The sequence below is a fragment of the Chinchilla lanigera genome, unplaced genomic scaffold (genome assembly GCF_000276665.1).
Source record: "Chinchilla lanigera isolate Chin_1 unplaced genomic scaffold, ChiLan1.0 scaffold00066, whole genome shotgun sequence".
Lineage (NCBI taxonomy): Eukaryota > Metazoa > Chordata > Mammalia > Rodentia > Chinchillidae > Chinchilla > Chinchilla lanigera.
The window spans coordinates 9,660,288-9,675,593 of NW_004955467.1; the positions used below are offsets into that span (position 1 = coordinate 9,660,288).

The 15,306-nt window shown below is 51.2% G+C and overlaps 3 protein-coding genes across 5 annotated transcripts in view; all 3 read left to right on the forward strand.

The window, feature by feature from the left end:
* Ctdnep1 (CTD nuclear envelope phosphatase 1) overlaps window positions 1-6,591 on the forward strand; it is a gene marked incomplete in the record, with an annotated part of 6,791 nt that extends 200 nt beyond the window's left edge. Inside the window, 8 exon segments of the mRNA XM_005399537.2 lie at window positions 1-440; window positions 3,323-3,389; window positions 3,486-3,604; window positions 3,806-3,877; window positions 4,392-4,508; window positions 4,647-4,758; window positions 5,566-5,650; window positions 5,936-6,591. Of these exon segments, the coding sequence (XP_005399594.1) occupies window positions 339-440; window positions 3,323-3,389; window positions 3,486-3,604; window positions 3,806-3,877; window positions 4,392-4,508; window positions 4,647-4,758; window positions 5,566-5,650; window positions 5,936-5,996 (735 nt within the window).
* A 1,059-nt stretch (window positions 6,592-7,650) lies between these two features.
* Gabarap (GABA(A) receptor-associated protein) lies at window positions 7,651-9,780 on the forward strand. 2 transcript variants are annotated; one of them, XM_013522089.1, is made up of 5 exons: window positions 7,651-7,881; window positions 8,362-8,445; window positions 8,555-8,633; window positions 8,775-8,893; window positions 9,283-9,780. In XM_013522089.1, exons 2-5 carry the CDS (start codon window positions 8,383-8,385, stop codon window positions 9,346-9,348), a joined length of 327 nt encoding a protein of 108 aa, XP_013377543.1. In that variant the 5' UTR covers window positions 7,651-7,881; window positions 8,362-8,382; the 3' UTR covers window positions 9,349-9,780. The 2 variants fall into 2 exon arrangements, with proteins under 2 accessions (XP_013377543.1, XP_005399595.1); XM_005399538.2 differs by lacking the exon at window positions 8,362-8,445 and having other exon boundaries at window positions 7,654-7,881.
* Window positions 9,781-10,845: 1,065 nt separating this feature from the next.
* Window positions 10,846-15,147, forward strand: Phf23 (PHD finger protein 23). 2 transcript variants are annotated; one of them, XM_005399540.2, is made up of 5 exons: window positions 10,846-11,087; window positions 12,595-12,626; window positions 12,747-12,839; window positions 13,409-14,249; window positions 14,349-15,147. In XM_005399540.2, exons 1-5 carry the CDS (start codon window positions 11,054-11,056, stop codon window positions 14,561-14,563), a joined length of 1,215 nt encoding a protein of 404 aa, XP_005399597.1. In that variant the 5' UTR covers window positions 10,846-11,053; the 3' UTR covers window positions 14,564-15,147. The 2 variants fall into 2 exon arrangements, with proteins under 2 accessions (XP_005399597.1, XP_005399598.1); XM_005399541.2 differs by lacking the exon at window positions 10,846-11,087 and adding an exon at window positions 12,018-12,079.
* The last annotated feature ends 159 nt before the right edge of the window (window positions 15,148-15,306 follow it).

The following is a 15,306-nucleotide window of genomic DNA, read 5'->3' on the forward strand; positions in this document are numbered from 1 at the left end:
ACCCCCTCCCCCAATTCTCCATCCCCTTCCCTCCTGGTCTCGGAGGACCCCGTCCTATCCCGACCTGTCTCAGCCTGCAACCTTCGCGAAACCGTCTGTGCCACTCCCCGTCCATGTCGGCCCCCGCGGGCTGCCCACGCCTGTCCCCCAGCTCCCCGTTCCGCTGGGCTTTCCCCTCGCCAGGGGTGGCTTTCTGAGCCGCCCGCTCCGTGCCCTCTGCAGCCTCTACTGCCACTCGGGGCCCCCGTTCCCCCTCCCGGAGGCGGGGGGCTGCCCCCGGGGGGCTGGCGGAGCTGGGCCGCGGGGGCCCCGGGGCCGGCGGTGCCGGGGTCATCGGGATGATGCGGACACAGTGTCTGCTGGGGCTGCGTACGTTCGTGGCCTTCGCCGCCAAGCTGTGGAGCTTCTTCATTTACCTTTTGCGGAGGCAGATCCGCACGGTGAGCCTGGGTGGGCGCTGGCGGTCGTGGGGACCTCTGTCCGCGGTGCTCTTGGGTTTCGGAAAGTATTCTGCCTTCAGGCCTAGGGAAGAAGTCCTGGTGGGGGTCTTTTCTGCTACAGAATTAGGGTACCCTGAGTGGGGCGTGGGACAAGGAGGAGGAGAACGCTTATAATAGAATTAAGATCGGGGGAGGGGGTAATTGGGCCTAGATGGGACAGAATTAGGCAACTTTTGGGGGCTAACGTGGTGGGTGGGGCATTATTAAGAAAGCTGGAGTTGTTGCTAAAGAAACTGAGAGGCAGGGAACACCTGTTTGCTGGCAGCCAGATCTGTTGATGTGGGTTCGTGAAAGACCCTACTACTGGAACCTCTGGGTGTGCTTAGTCTTGGAGACACAGACTTCTGTGTCAAGGTTGGGAGTGGATAGGAGGGCATAGGTGATAAACATGGATGGGAACTTGGGAAAACCTCATCAATGGAACTCCTCAAAAAAGGTCCTAGAAACTGGTTTCATAGTGTAAGTGTGGATGTATGGATATTTGGAGACCCTAAGACTAAAGTGCTTTTATGATGGGCATTTTTAGTTGTGGGAGACAGCACTTTAAAGTATCTCTGTTAGAAGACAGAGCCAGTCAGTTGCAGAGGTTTGCATCTGAAGGGGCGCTGGTTTCTCCAGGGGAATCTAGCATTGTGAAAGGATATCATGGGAAGTGGAGACTTTTGGGTGAACCCAGGCACCTCTGGGTTCCCTTCCTGGATCTTTTATCCAAGGTCAAGCTCTTTCTGCTAACATGCAGTAACATAATGAATGTAGTCTTGTTTTGTCATCACCACTGGGGTGGATCCTCTGAAAGGATCTGAGAAAAGTTGAGTGATCTGGGACATAGAGGTCTGTACTCTTTGGAATGATTCAGTGTTATCTGAAAGAGTAAAACCAAGTATGGGCAGCATAGGTCAAGAGAATACCTAGAAAGACCTAGGTGGTAGTAGTGGTTGACTTAATTGGTTTGAGGGAGGGAATGGCCTGCCTTTGGGTTCATTCTCTTCTCTACCAGTCTGATCCTTCAACTTCCTGGATTAGGGTGAGGACTGTTCTCCGTGGTGGTGGTTGTGGGCAGGGCTATTTCCCTGAGATCGGAAAGCTAGGAGCCAAGAATTCGGGGTCAGAGAGGCTGAGATGAGTGTGGGGTGAGCTTTTGGCCTTTACTTTGTGTTGATTGTTGCCTTCTCTGTCTGACCTTGTTCTGAGACTCTCCCCTTATCCCTTACTACATCAGTTTTCTGGGTGTAGAGAGTAATGTTCCAGTCCATCTACTGGAAGATTGGTTACTTCCAGAATTGCTCTCCTTTGGCAGCACTGACCCCACAGCCTTTTGTCCTCTCTTCCTTTCCGATGTGGTTTCCTCCCCCACTCCCTTTCTGGCAGATGCTTGGAGCATTCCCTACATGCCCAGCATATGCAACCCGAGATAGCAGGGCAGGACACCCGAGCTGTTTCAGTCCTCATTGCAACCCCCATCATGGCCCAGGGAGAACAGAAGGGCAAGATGTCTTGGGAAAAGAGGGAGAAAGTCCTTTTGTTTGCGAAGGGGGAGCCAGTGTCTGATGTGGTTTCGGACCTAGGCATAGAGTGAAGAGTGTTTGTACCTTAGAATAAAAGAGGAGATGAACCTGGCTTTGTGTGGAGAGATCTGAGTGTTAGGAAATAGCTTTTAGAGAATACTTAGAGAAGCAGAATTAGAAGGCTGAGGTTGGTGCGTGTCCTTGGCCCTTCTTTACCTCTCATAGTCCTTACTTCACTATGGCTTTCTCTGTGTCCTGTCTGTCACCCTAGCAGGTGGCACTTTCTGGTGTTCTGTGCTTTGCCCTGGGTACCAGCATAGTAAGGAGGTTGTTCAGAGGGCTGAGGTTCTCTGCAACTTGTGACTTGGCTAGCAGAGACACAAGTGGACAGGTGGCTGGTTAAAATAGGCCTGGTGGCCCTCAGCCAGAAGAACTTAAATGACCTGACAACCTCTGGATTCCCTCATTCTCTATTCTCCCTTAGTGATCCAAGGATCTCCTCTCTTGATTCCTATTGCCTTTCTACCAAGAGTGTAAGGCTTTTGTTTCCCAAAAGAAGCATTATGGGAGTTGCCACAAAGAATCCTAGAGGTGAAGAGGGGGACCCATGTATGTCTTTATTCAGCATAGCAAGATAATGGCATGGCTAAGAGGGCAGGTTCTAGCATCAACTTGCAAGGGAATAATCCTGGCTATACCACTTTATTGAGTCTACTAATATTAGTTGACTGCCCTTGCTGTAATGTCATAGGCAGTGGGAAAAGCACTATGGAGACAAAATTCATGCTCTCGGGGCTGGGGATTTAGCTCAGCGGCAAAAGCGCCTGCCTGGCAAGCGCAAGGTCGTGAGTTCGGTTCCCGGTACCGGAGAAAAAAAACCAAAAAAAAACAAAAACAAAAACAAAAACAAAATTCATGCTCTCATAAAGTCTTTATTTTAATTGGGGAGATGAATAAATAAGATAAGTCCAGTTGTATGGACTCAGGTTAAGGTATTTTATCCCATCAAGCTTTGGTTTCTTTATCTGTAAAACAGGGATAATCATAGTGTTGTTGTTACTATTATTTTATTGTTATTATTATTTGTTTTGTTTTAGTAGTGCTGGGGATTGAACCCAAGGCTTCATATATGCTAGGCAAGTGCTCTATCACTGATTTTTCCTCCAGTCCTATTAGGATTGTTTTAGGGATTAAATGAAAAATCTTAAATCATATAGTGCCCAGTATATAGTAAGTGTTCAATATTTGTTACCTGCTATAGTTATTGGGGAAGATTTCATTGTCAAGAGTTTTAATCCTCTTTTTTGCTATCTTTAGGTAATTCAATACCAAACTGTTCGATATGATATTCTCCCCTTGTCTCCTGTGTCCCGGAATCGGCTAGGTGAGTATGCTGCCTGGGAAGACTCCTTGAAGTTGAGGTAGGGTTCTGGCTTTGTCTGGAGATCAGTTCATGCTATCCCTTCCCATTGTGGTTCAGCCCAGGTGAAAAGGAAGATCTTGGTGCTGGATCTGGATGAGACACTTATTCACTCGCATCATGATGGGGTCCTGAGGCCCACTGTGCGTCCTGGGACACCTCCTGACTTCATCCTTAAGGTGCATGGGTGAGATAAGATGGTACATCTGTTATTATGTCCAGTTTTGGGCTCCCCTTCCCACTCCTAGAGCATCTAGTTCTCAAGCTCTGGCACTAGTGTCAGCCTGAAGGACAGCAGGAGCCCTTCGGGGTTAGGGTATTCTCTGGGCCTGTGTCCTGGTGCCCAGGTCTTCCCCCAGTCTTTCCCTGTTCCTCTGTAGGTGGTGATAGACAAACATCCTGTCCGGTTTTTTGTACATAAGAGGCCACATGTGGATTTCTTCTTAGAAGTGGTGAGTGTGGGGCTGGGGATTTAGCTCAGTGGCACAGTGCCTGCCTGGCAAGTGCAAGGTCATGAGTTCAATTCCCGGTACCGGAAAAAACAAAACAAAACAAAAACATACAAAAAAACAAAACCAGAAGTGGTGAGTGTGTAAATGGTGTGATGAAGGACTGGATATAGGGCTCTGGGAATTTAAGGGATTTAGAAGGGGTGAGAAGTGAGTGGTGGTAGATTTGGAGAAGGGGAGGATGTAGGAATACAGGGAATGATTTTGAGTAGACAGGGTTCATTTGTGGTACTGATGTCATTCTATTTTTTGGTCTTTTGTGTTTCCATTTCTGTACCTGAAGAGTGTAGGATTCCTCAGACACTGAGTGTGAAGGCTTGGGAGGGGGTGCAGAATTTTGTGTACCCAGAGACTTTTGATGTTGCTGGAAGGCCTGAAAGACTAGGTTGAAAGAGAACTCTGTGCTAAATGAATGATCAGTTTCTCTGACACCTCTCGAATCCCCAATCTATTTCAGGTGAGCCAGTGGTATGAGCTGGTGGTGTTTACAGCAAGCATGGAGATTTATGGCTCTGCAGTAGCAGATAAATTGGATAATAGCAGAAGCATTCTCAAGAGAAGATACTACAGACAGGTAAGGGGACCGAATCCAGGTCTAGAGTGAGGTTTGGGAGACAGGCCACCAGGGAAGTTTCTGGGTTTGCGGTAATTGGCCTGGTAGGGGTGTGAGGAGGCATGGAGGAGGTGTACTGCATAATCCCCTGCCTTCCAGCACTGCACTTTGGAATTGGGCAGTTACATCAAGGACCTCTCTGTGGTCCACAGTGACCTCTCCAGCATTGTGATTCTGGATAACTCCCCAGGGGCATACAGGAGCCACCCAGGTATGGGGAAAGGTGGTGAGTCTGGCAGGACCAGGATATGGTCTGTGGAGGGGTTTTGGGGTGGTGATTGGGATGGAATCCAGGGCCTCATGCATGCTAGGCAAGTGTTCTATCTCTGAGCCCTATCCCCAGATCCCTAAGGATATATATATATATATTTTTTTTTTGGTTTTTCTCCGGTACCGGGAACCGAACTCACGACCTTGCGCTTGCCAGGCAGGCGCTTTGCCACTGAGCTAAATCCCCAGCCCCCTGAGGATATATTTTGAATGTAGGGAAGTAGGAGGCAGAAGACACGGGCCTTGGTTCTTGAGAGCTTGTGTACTGTAGGCCCAAGTACAAGTTGTTTCTGTTTCAAATGAGACACACCCCCATTTTCTGAATGAGACACCCTATATTAAATATGTTTCAAGTGAGGCACAGTAATAGTAAGTTTGATTAGAAGCTTCAAACTAGTATGAGATCTGGTGATTAATATTTGATTATACTCTTGTGAAGATAAATCAGGAGGTTGTTTACTGAGATTGTTGGAGATAGAACAGAAAGGTGTTTTTGTTTTTAGTGTCTTGAAATAGGGTATCATCATGTAACTCAGGCTAGCCTTGAACTCGCTATGTAGTGCAGGCTGGCTGACCTTAAACTCAGAGCAGTCCTCCTGCCTCAGCTTCCTGAGTGTTGGAATTATTGGCATACACCACAGTGCTTAGTTTGGAAGGAAAAGATTTTTAAGTAAAGAAATATCATGTAAAAACCCCAGGTGCTCTTGATTCCTTTGTTTCTTCCTATATGTATTTTCACCCACCTTAGACAATGCCATCCCCATCAAATCCTGGTTCAGTGACCCCAGTGACACAGCCCTTCTCAACCTGCTCCCAATGTTGGATGCCCTCAGGTAAGGGAATCGGGCTCTTGGATTTCTGAGGAAAGGTTGTTGTGGAGGGATCCCAAGAGAATAAAAATGTTTGTCCTGTTTATCTTATTGACCTCTCTTCCCTTGAGAACTTAGACTTTGGACCATCACTTCTAGCCATTGGGTTTTGGTCACACTGAACTTATGTCATCATGTGAAAGTGGTGATAAATGCTGCCCCACATCTCCAGTGAGGCCTGCTGTGTGCTAGTGCTGTGAACATGTCAACTACAAGGTACTCCACCAATGCACATTATTGTCATCCCAGGTTCACCGCTGACGTTCGTTCCGTGCTGAGCCGAAACCTTCACCAACATAGGCTCTGGTGACAGCTGCTCCCCCTCCACCTGAGTTGGGGTGGGGGGGAAAGGGAGGGTGAGCCCTTGGGATGCTGGCTGATGCCCTGTCCAATGTGAGGACTGCTTGGGCAGGGTGTGCCCCTTCCAACCCTCTCTGCCCTGGGAGCCCTACACTCCACTTGGAGTCTGGATGGACACATGGGCCAGACTGTGAAGCAGCCTCACTAACTTCGTGTTCACACTCCATGGAAACCTCAGACTGGGACAGGCGGAGGCCATGGACAGCCGAAACAGTGTCTGGTGGAGGCAGGACTGGCCGGAGTGAGAGACACATAAAGTGGACAGTGATCCGGGAGGCTCAAAGAGAAGCCAAGTCAGCTTTGTTGTGATTTGATTTTTTAAAAACTCTCGTACAAAACTGATCTAAATTCTTCACTCCTGCTCCAAGGGCTGGGTTGTGGGTGGGAGATTGGGATTTTGGGCCACTGGATCTTCCCCAAACTTCTCCTTCCCTTACTTTCCCTCTGTTTTTCTCTCCTTAGATTCCCTCAGGCCTGTAACCAGCTTTTTTTTTTTTTCTTTCTTTCCTCTCTTTTAAACCATGCATTATAACTTTGAAACCAAAGCTGCCCTAGGTCCTTCTCTTGGGTATTGGGAAATGGAGGGGACTTTGTTCACAGTCCAACCTGTCCCTGAGACGGGAATATTGCTGTTGGGAGGAGGAGAAAACGTGGTGTTGAGTAGGGACTCGGAGAAGTGAACGGCTGACACCAGGTGTTTAATGGGATGGGTCCTGAGTGACAGGATGAATGCCCTGGGGAGGACACTGCTTTAGAAGGACAGCATCAGAGCAGTAGGATGTAGAATGGGAGAAATCTGGACGCCACAAAGGGCCTATACGCGAGAAGGCTGGGTTTCATGCAGGCACTGACGTGGACTGTGAAAGGGCTCTGCCCCTAGGCGGCCGACATCCCAGCCTCGCGGGGCGGGGCGGGGCGGGGCGGGGCTGACGTCCCCCCTCCCCCCCCCGCCCCGCTCCCTCTGCGGTCCCGCCTTCTGGGACCGGTTCTACTTCCTCACCCTCGCCACGTGACGCTCCGCCCTTTTCAGAGATCACATGATTTCACTGCTACAAATCCTGGTCGTGTTCCTCCGCGATGGTCTAGTCCCTTCCGATCGACCTTATCTCCAGTCCCTATTGGTCCGTTCATTTTTGAATAATAAGCGTTCTATCTGTCTAAATATCTATTTTCTCTCTTCCCTCTTATTTTGAGTCCATTTCTATCCTTTGGGTACTACTTTGTTTTGGTGTCAACAGCCGCTTGCAGCGTAGCAACACGTTTCGTGAATAGCCTGTAATTGTTTCAGCTCTACGTTATTTCCGAGAAGAACTTCTGGAGAACCAGGTGTCATGATTATCATCTACCCCTTTTCATCTCCGCCTTCTTGCAGGCGCGCGGGGAGATCGGGAAAGAGTTTTCAGTTATTTTCAGTTATTTTCGCATAACAAAAGCCAACTACCTTTGCTACGTTGCCTGCGCAGCCTACAAGTTGATTCCAAAGCGATTACGCTAATGGCGTGAGGCAGGCGGACAGTGGGTGGTGCCACGATAGTGGCGTTACTTGCTGGGCTAGTGGCGTATCTTAGCAGGCGGGGCAGCCGGGATGGGGGAGGGCGGGGTTGGTGAATAGGGAAGTGGCGCAAATTCGTGGATCGCTCCGCTGAGTCCGCCCGCGCGTCTCTGCCATCGCCGCCGCCCCCTGTCCCGGCCCCCCCTCCCCGGGTTCCCTCAGCCTAGCCCGGTCCAGCCCGGTTCCCGGGAGGATGAAGTTCGTGTACAAAGAGGAGCATCCGTTCGAAAAGCGCCGCTCTGAGGGCGAGAAGATCCGAAAAAAATACCCGGACCGGGTTCCGGTGAGGACAGTAACTCGGGCCGCGGCAAGGGACGCTGACGCCGCAGTCTGGGCTTGGATGTGGGACCTACGCGCGGGAGTCCGGCTACCATCTGTAGTGGGGCTGGGAGTCCTCCTGAAATGGTTGTGCCTAGGACTGGGGGTTGAAAGGAAGGCAGAGCAGTAGAGTTGGGGGGAGTCGATGTGGATGGGAGAGAGAAGCTTTGGCATTCAGGAGTGGAGACCTTAGATTTTGACAGCCTGAGCGTCATATACGTGGTCATTTGCCTAGCTAGCTAGCTAGCTTTTTAAGAGTGACTGTGTAGGTCGGGGGTATAGCTCAGCGGCACAGCGCCTCTCCTGAGTTTGATTCCCAGCACACACCCACCCACCCACCCACCCACACCCTCCCCCGGAGAAAAAGATTGACTCTGTAGTTGGCCTAGACGAGTCATCAGGCTTCTCTGGTTAAGATAGTTATTTATTATGACATGCCTTTCAGGGATTGATCCTGGGTATTTAGATGAGCCAAGTGAGGTCAGGATGTCTGGACTTAGTGCTGCACCGCGTGTACAGAGACAAAGAAGTGAGTCTAGGGTTGGTTTAAGTTGTGGGACTATAGTAGCTTGAGTTCTTGACAAGTGGAGCTGTGGGCTGTATTCCATATGTCAACTTTCACTTTTTCTTTTTATCAGGTGATAGTAGAAAAGGCTCCCAAAGCTCGGATAGGGGACCTGGACAAAAAGAAATACCTGGTGCCTTCTGATCTCACAGGTAGGAACCTGACCCAAGACCCAAATTTGCTTCCAGTGGGAGTGCCATTTCTGTGTGTGTGAGGGGAGCTCCATCTACCAGCAGATCTTCTGAAGGCGTTTATGACCTCTGTGACTTTCTTGCACCTTATATCTTTGGCAGTTGGTCAGTTCTACTTCTTGATCCGGAAGCGAATTCATCTCCGAGCTGAGGACGCCTTGTTTTTCTTTGTCAACAATGTTATTCCACCCACCAGTGCCACAATGGGTCAGCTATACCAGGTATGGTGCCTGGGAAATAGTGGAGAGGAGTCTTGGGAGAGCTTGATTGGGAGAAAGTTTTAGGTCAGCTGTTCTTGGAACAACTGGCCTGCTTTGACAGAACAATGAGAGAGAAGGAAGACACCAGTAAGCTGAAGGAACTGTCCCGATGGGGACTTTTTCCATTCCCTCTTCCTATTCCAAGATGTCAGAGAACAGTTGGAGATCATTCGGTCAGGACTGCCACAGGGAAATACTACTGGAGGGCTAGGGTCTGGTCAGTGAGTTACTTTGTCGGGGGGTGCCTTTTTTTAAAAAAAAAAAAAAGATTTTTGAAGGTGAGTCTAAACAGTGAGTGATTCAAGTTACTGAGGGCTATTGCATAAACCCCATTTTTGCTTTTCTCTTAGGAACACCATGAAGAAGACTTCTTTCTATACATTGCCTACAGTGATGAAAGTGTCTACGGTCTGTGAAGCTGCTACCCCTGAGGTGGGAGGTTCCATTCTACAAAGAGAGAGGTGGCACCCCTTCCCTGATCTCCAGCTCCTTCAGGCTCAAACACAACTTCCCTTTTTCAGGACCTGCACTTCTTAAAGATTAAGGCTTTCTATCTAGCCCCTCTTAGCAGGAGGGGTAATGGTGGACATGGCCTTTTGTACCTCTCTTTTCTCCTTTCTTCCCTTTCTTTACCATCCTTTCCCACTGTGGTTTAGACTTCTTGATTGTCAATCTGTCACACCCAGTGATTGTTTTGGTTTCTGTTCCCTTTCCAACTGTCCAGGGTGTTCAGAACCCCAACAATCCCTTTCACAACCTTCTTTCTTGGGGGGTAATGGAAGAGATTGAAATTGTGGAAGGAAGGTAGGAGTCACATCAATAAAGAGGAAACCACCAATTGAACTGAATTTTGGCTTGTGTTGTCCCCCTCTTTTTTTTTTTTAGTTTCAAAAGTATCCTGGGTTTCAGTGGTGTGGAAGAAAAAAGAGCTGGTATAGGTTGGAGGAATAGAAATATATTTGGTTTATTTTGTTGATGGGCAGTTTCTTCTCTTTTTCTGGGGGCGGGGGGCGCAGTTTCTTCTGTACGTAAAAAGGGTGCACTTATTATGAATGGAATACTAGCTTTATGTACATGTGTACTGGGTTCTTTTTTTTTTTTTTGTCTTTTCTTCCGGTACCAGGAATTGAGTGTATTGGGTTCTGATGTAAAAGAAAAAGTTTTCTTTTTTCTTTTCTTTTTTTTTTTGGTTTTTCTCCGGTACCTCGAACCGAACTCACGATCTTGTGCTTGCCAGGCAGGCACTTTGCCGCTGAGCTAAATCCCCAGCCCCAAGAGTTTTCTTTTTAATGTGAGTTCCTATGGAGAAAATTTGAAAATCTGTTTTAGATAAACATAACCAAGTTTGTCATTCTGGATTAAGTAAGATATGTTCGAGTGTGGGAGGCGGTAAAAGAACTATCTGCAGTTGTATGTCCCTTGCAGACTTTGTCCCCACATGTGGGAGCCTGTGGAGTGGAAACCCAGGAAGGAAGAGTGGGAGGAGGGAGCCATTATTATCAGGAGAACTTCATCTCCCAGTAATCATTTGTCCGCTTGGCCGGAAGTGGGGCGTTCCCCTGAGGAAGAAATAAGGTGCAGAATGAGACTGTATGGTGGCCGAGAGTTCTAATCCCTTCTTCCTCGGTCCCGCCCAGCCTACATTTCCCACTAGCCTGTGCACGTTCTTCCGCCTACCCCCTTTTCTCCCGATATCCCCGCCACTCCCCGGAGGCGGGGATCGGCTTATTGCGCCTGCGCTGCCCCGTGGCTTGCTGGGAATTGAGGTTCTGGAGACTAATACGTTCCCCTTTCCGCTGCCCAGGGAGGAACTACAAACCCCTTGGTGCACTGCGTGTAGGCGCCGGGGAGGGGAGGGGAGGGGAGGAGAGGAGGAGGGGGAGGGGGAGGGAGGAGGAGGGAGCAGGCGGCCGGCGGCGCGGGGGGAGGGGGCCCGGTCCGGGAGTGCGGGAGGTGGTGGTAGAGGGAGGTGGCGGCAGCGGCTAGCGGACTGAAGTCTTAACCGGGTCGAAGCGGACACTTCTGTGGACCAAGGCAGTTGGAGTACCGAACACCAGAGGCAGCACCAGGATCTCCGGCTTAGGGGAGGGGGACGCCGGACCGGGAGGAGGGGAGGGGGCGATGCTGGAAGCCATGGCGGAGCCCAGTCCCGAAGGTGAGCTCTCGACCGGCTCAGAGCAGGCGGGAGGCGGGCGAGGAATCAATTGGCAAACTTGGAGGTCGAGCCCCAAGCTCTGCGGGGGAGTGCGGGGTTGGGGTCGGGGGCCTGGTACTGGAGGTGAAGAGGGACTAGTTAAGAGACGTTGGAGAAAGGAGTAGGAGACTAGGCTGAGATAGTTGGAGATCAGGCACTGTGTGTGGGGGACACGGGGTAGGAGCTGGAAACTCTGAGCTTCGGGGTTTAGGGGCCAAAAGGGCCTCACACTGGTTGGGGCCCTGGAGCTGGGCTGTTGGGGGAATCTGGGTGCAGGAGAGTTGTTGAGGAGGGAGGACGTAGCAGAGGTCCGAGTGAGGCCCGGTAGTTGCCCGAGGTGGGGGAGTTTGTGACGGTGGTGCCGGAGCTCCTAGCAGTTGCCGCCAGAGATAGCTCGGTGATTGTTAGGAAGAGTGGGCAGGTAGTTGTGGGGAGAAGAGGGGGTCTGGTATTGTCTGTGGTGGAGGGACCGGTACCCGGGCGGAGTTGTGGGGCAAGAAAGCCGGGAAACAAGGCGAGCTGGGTAGTTGTAGGGGGCGGTGGGGCGGGGTGGGGGGGTTAAGACCGGCGACTTGGGGGGCTCAGCACGGGTTAGAGCCTGGGAGTTGCGGAAGGTGAGTGGGCAGGGGGGCTGCGGGGGAGTAGCCGGTTGAGGGGAGGGGGCTAGAGTTGAGGGGTCGGTAACCTGGTGACTTGGTGAATACGGGGGCGGGGGGGGAGCGGCGGCCGCGGGCAGTGGAGCTCGGAACTGGGCCCGGGGGCCCGGCGGGGAGCCGGAGCGCTCTAGACGGGGAGGGGCCAAAGCCCCGGATGGGGGCGGAGGGACGGCGAAATTGTGGGGAGCGCGGTGTGGTGGGGGGGCAGGTGGGGCTGCGTCCGGTTTGGAGCTCTCAGGTCTGTCCTGGACGCGAAGTAGCGTTGGATGTGTGTGCCCGTGTGTGTTTGGGATGGGGGTAAGGGGCGCGTCTGGCCTCGTGCTCGAGTAGAAGGGGCCGGAGGGCGGGGAGCGGCTCAGCGTGGTCATCCTGGACCCTGGGGGCCGGCGAGCTGCGTGTGCGATCTCGGAGGGCCTGGGGCGGTGGAGCGCGGCGGGGTAGGAACTCCGGGCTCTGGGCGCGTGTGAAGGACGGGGGCGGGCGGTGGCCCGGGCTCGGCCCGGGAGCGGTATGGCGGGTGGGGCGCTGAGAGAGCGAGTAGACTGGAGAAGCCGTGGGGGGGGGCGGGGCACCCGGCCTCCGGTTGGGGGAAGGGGAGCGTTATAGCGAGGCCCGAGAGGGCGCCGCGCCCAGACTCCGCCCCTCTTGGGGCGGAAGGGGGGCAGGGGCGGGGCCAGCCTAGCTGGGGGCCTGCTGGCCAAGCAGAGACACCTCGGAGAGGAGGGGTTCGCTTGGGGCCTACAAGACTTCAAGGTGGGATTTTATACAGTTTTTTTTCTAGTCTTTTGACTAAGCTTTTATTTCTTCCACAGATCCACCTCCGACTCTTAAGCCAGAGACTCAGGTAAGATGTCCCTTACCTTTTCAGGCTCCTATCACTACCTGACAGTACTCCCCTCCTTCTTAGATGTCCCTCTTAAATTTGTGTCTGGCTTCAGTGTGATCTGTGCTTCCTTCCTTTCAGCCACCAGAGAAACGTCGGAGAACAATCGAGGATTTCAACAAATTCTGCAGTTTTGTTTTGGCTTATGCTGGTTATATCCCTCCTAGCAAAGAGGTAGGGACAAGAGAACAACTAATTTGAATCAGGATTTTATCACTTTGGAGGAGCAGTGCCTAAAATGATACGTATTAGGGAAATTGGAAGCTTTTAAGAGTTGTAATGGGAAAGCTGGAGTAAGATGAGAGAGTAATGTACAGTAGATGTTGACTTGGGCAGAAGTGATAGGGGAGATCTAGAGGCATTGGTCAAGGTTTTGGAATGGACTTGATTGCTGTTAATAAAAGATGTTTCTGGATAAATTTTAAGGAACTGAAAATGGTAACAAGTGAGGCTGTGAAGGAACAGGGCTAAAGAAATACAGCTTTGGACTGGCAGGGATACAGTGTTCTGAAGCCAGGGCAGGGAGCCCTGGAGGGCCCCCTCGTTCTCAGCAGCAGTGGCACAGAGGTAGCCTTGAGGAGAACTGGTGGCAACTGGACTGAAGATAAATGTTGAGCACAGTGAGATTTCACGGTTGGGGTGGGATATTTGGGCTAGATCTAACCCCTGTGCAGGCTGAGTTTTTGTGGAGGGCTGAGGTGACATTAAGTTTCTGCTTACTGTGGTCTCTTCCTCTTTTTAAGGAAAGTGACTGGCCAGCCTCTGGCTCCAGCTCTCCATTGCGAGGTGAGAGTGCAGCAGACAGTGATGGCTGGGACTCAGCTCCTTCAGATCTTCGTACCATCCAGACATTTGTTAAGAAAGCAAAGTCATCCAAAAGAAGGGCAGCTCAAGCAGGTCCCACCCATCCAGGACCCCCAAGGTCCACTTTCTCTCGTCTGCAGGCCCCTGACAGTGCCACCCTGCTTGAGAAGATGAAGCTCAAGGACTCTCTCTTTGATTTGGATGGGCCTAAAGTGGCATCTCCGCTGTCCCCTACATCCCTAACACATACCTCTCGGCCCCCTGCTGCTCTCACCCCGGTGCCCCTTTCCCAAGGGGACCTCTCCCAGCCTCCTCGAAAGAAGGACCGAAAGAACAGAAAATTGGGGCCAGGAGGTGGTGCTGGTTTTGGGGTTCTACGAAGGCCTCGGCCAGCTCCTGGGGATGGGGAAAAGAGATCTCGGATCAAGAAGAGCAAGAAGCGGAAGTTGAAAAAGGCAGAACGGGGGGATAGACTCCCACCTCCTGGTCCTCCTCGGGCACCCCCCAGTGATACAGACTCTGAAGAGGAGGAGGAAGAGGAAGAGGAGGAGGAGGAGGAGGAAGAAATAGCACCAGTAGCTGGGGGTGAAGCCCCAGCTCCTGTGCTCCCAACTCCCCCTGAGGCCCCTAGGCCCCCTGCTGTAGTACACCCTGAAGGAGCCCCTCCCACAGACAGTGAAGGCAAGGAGGTTGGTAGCACTGAAACAAGCCAAGATGGAGATGCCAGCTCCAGTGAAGGCGAGATGCGGGTGATGGATGAGGACATCATGGTAGAATCAGGTGAGAGCTTTAGGGTTGCAGGGACTGTGGGTTTGGGGAGGGGAATGTTGGAGATCCAAGAGTTCAGGCAGAACATCAAACAAACCTTCTTTTCCCCAGGTGATGACTCATGGGATCTGATCACGTGTTACTGCCGAAAGCCCTTTGCAGGGCGCCCCATGATTGAGTGCAGCCTATGTGGGACGTGGATCCACCTCTCCTGTGCTAAGATTAAGAAGACCAATGTTCCTGACTTCTTTTATTGCCAGAAATGCAAAGAACTTCGGCCTGAATCCCGGCGGTTAGGGGGGCTTCCCAAATCTGGAGAGCCCTGACATTATCTCCAGGCTGGAACTTCCAAATGACAACATAACTTGGGAGCTGAACCTCAAGGTCCTCAGCCTATCACCCGGAGTGTGGATATTGTCCCCACTTTAAGGCAGAAATTCCCAAGGGAGACCTGTTTGGAAATGAGTGTCTGCGTTCCTAACCTTTCCTTCCTCTTCACCCAGTGGACTTGAAATTGAACCTATTGCAGTTGAGGGTGGAAGGCTTTCTGGGTCCAGTAGACACATAATCTGGCTCCCTTGGACCTGCCACCCCTCACTTTGGGTCAGGGTTTGAATTGGGATAGGACAGTTGTCTATAAAACTCTAGTGTAAATATAGCACTCCTTTCCCTCATCTATTTCACTCCCCATTTATTTTCTTATACACCGGTTGTATTTTTAATTTTGGACTTCTTGCCTTTTGAGCAAGGCAGCTCAAAGGTGGAGGACCAGAGCCTGGCCAAGTGAGGAAGGAAAGCAGAAAAGGTGATGATTTTCTTTCACCTTCTGTTTCTGGTAATACTGGCCACCTGTTTGTACAGACAGCCTACGTGTTGTAAATAAAGCAGAGTGGGCTCTTTGGTGTTTATAGCCCTTACTAACTCTTGCTTGGAAGGGAGGCTTTTGAAAACCTGGCAGAAAACTGGCTGGAGCTGGAGGTGAAAACCACCTTTCCAGGTCCACTCTGAAGATAACCTAGTTCTGGGTTTTACCCATCTCAGCAATTAACTGTCTTTATCCTACCTCCAG

Coding starts and splice junctions, on each gene's coding strand:
- Gabarap (XM_005399538.2), top strand. CDS start 7,792: ATGAAGTTCGTGTACAAAGAGGAGCATCCGTTCGAAAAGCGCCGCTCT. Junction 8,634..8,774: donor GGTGCCTTCTGATCTCACAG/GTAGGAACCTGA, acceptor TATCTTTGGCAG/TTGGTCAGTTCTACTTCTTG. Junction 8,894..9,282: donor CAATGGGTCAGCTATACCAG/GTATGGTGCCTG, acceptor CTTTTCTCTTAG/GAACACCATGAAGAAGACTT.
- Phf23 (XM_005399540.2), top strand. CDS start 11,054: ATGCTGGAAGCCATGGCGGAGCCCAGTCCCGAAG. Junction 12,840..13,408: donor ATATCCCTCCTAGCAAAGAG/GTAGGGACAAGA, acceptor CCTCTTTTTAAG/GAAAGTGACTGGCCAGCCTC. Junction 14,250..14,348: donor GGACATCATGGTAGAATCAG/GTGAGAGCTTTA, acceptor TCTTTTCCCCAG/GTGATGACTCATGGGATCTG.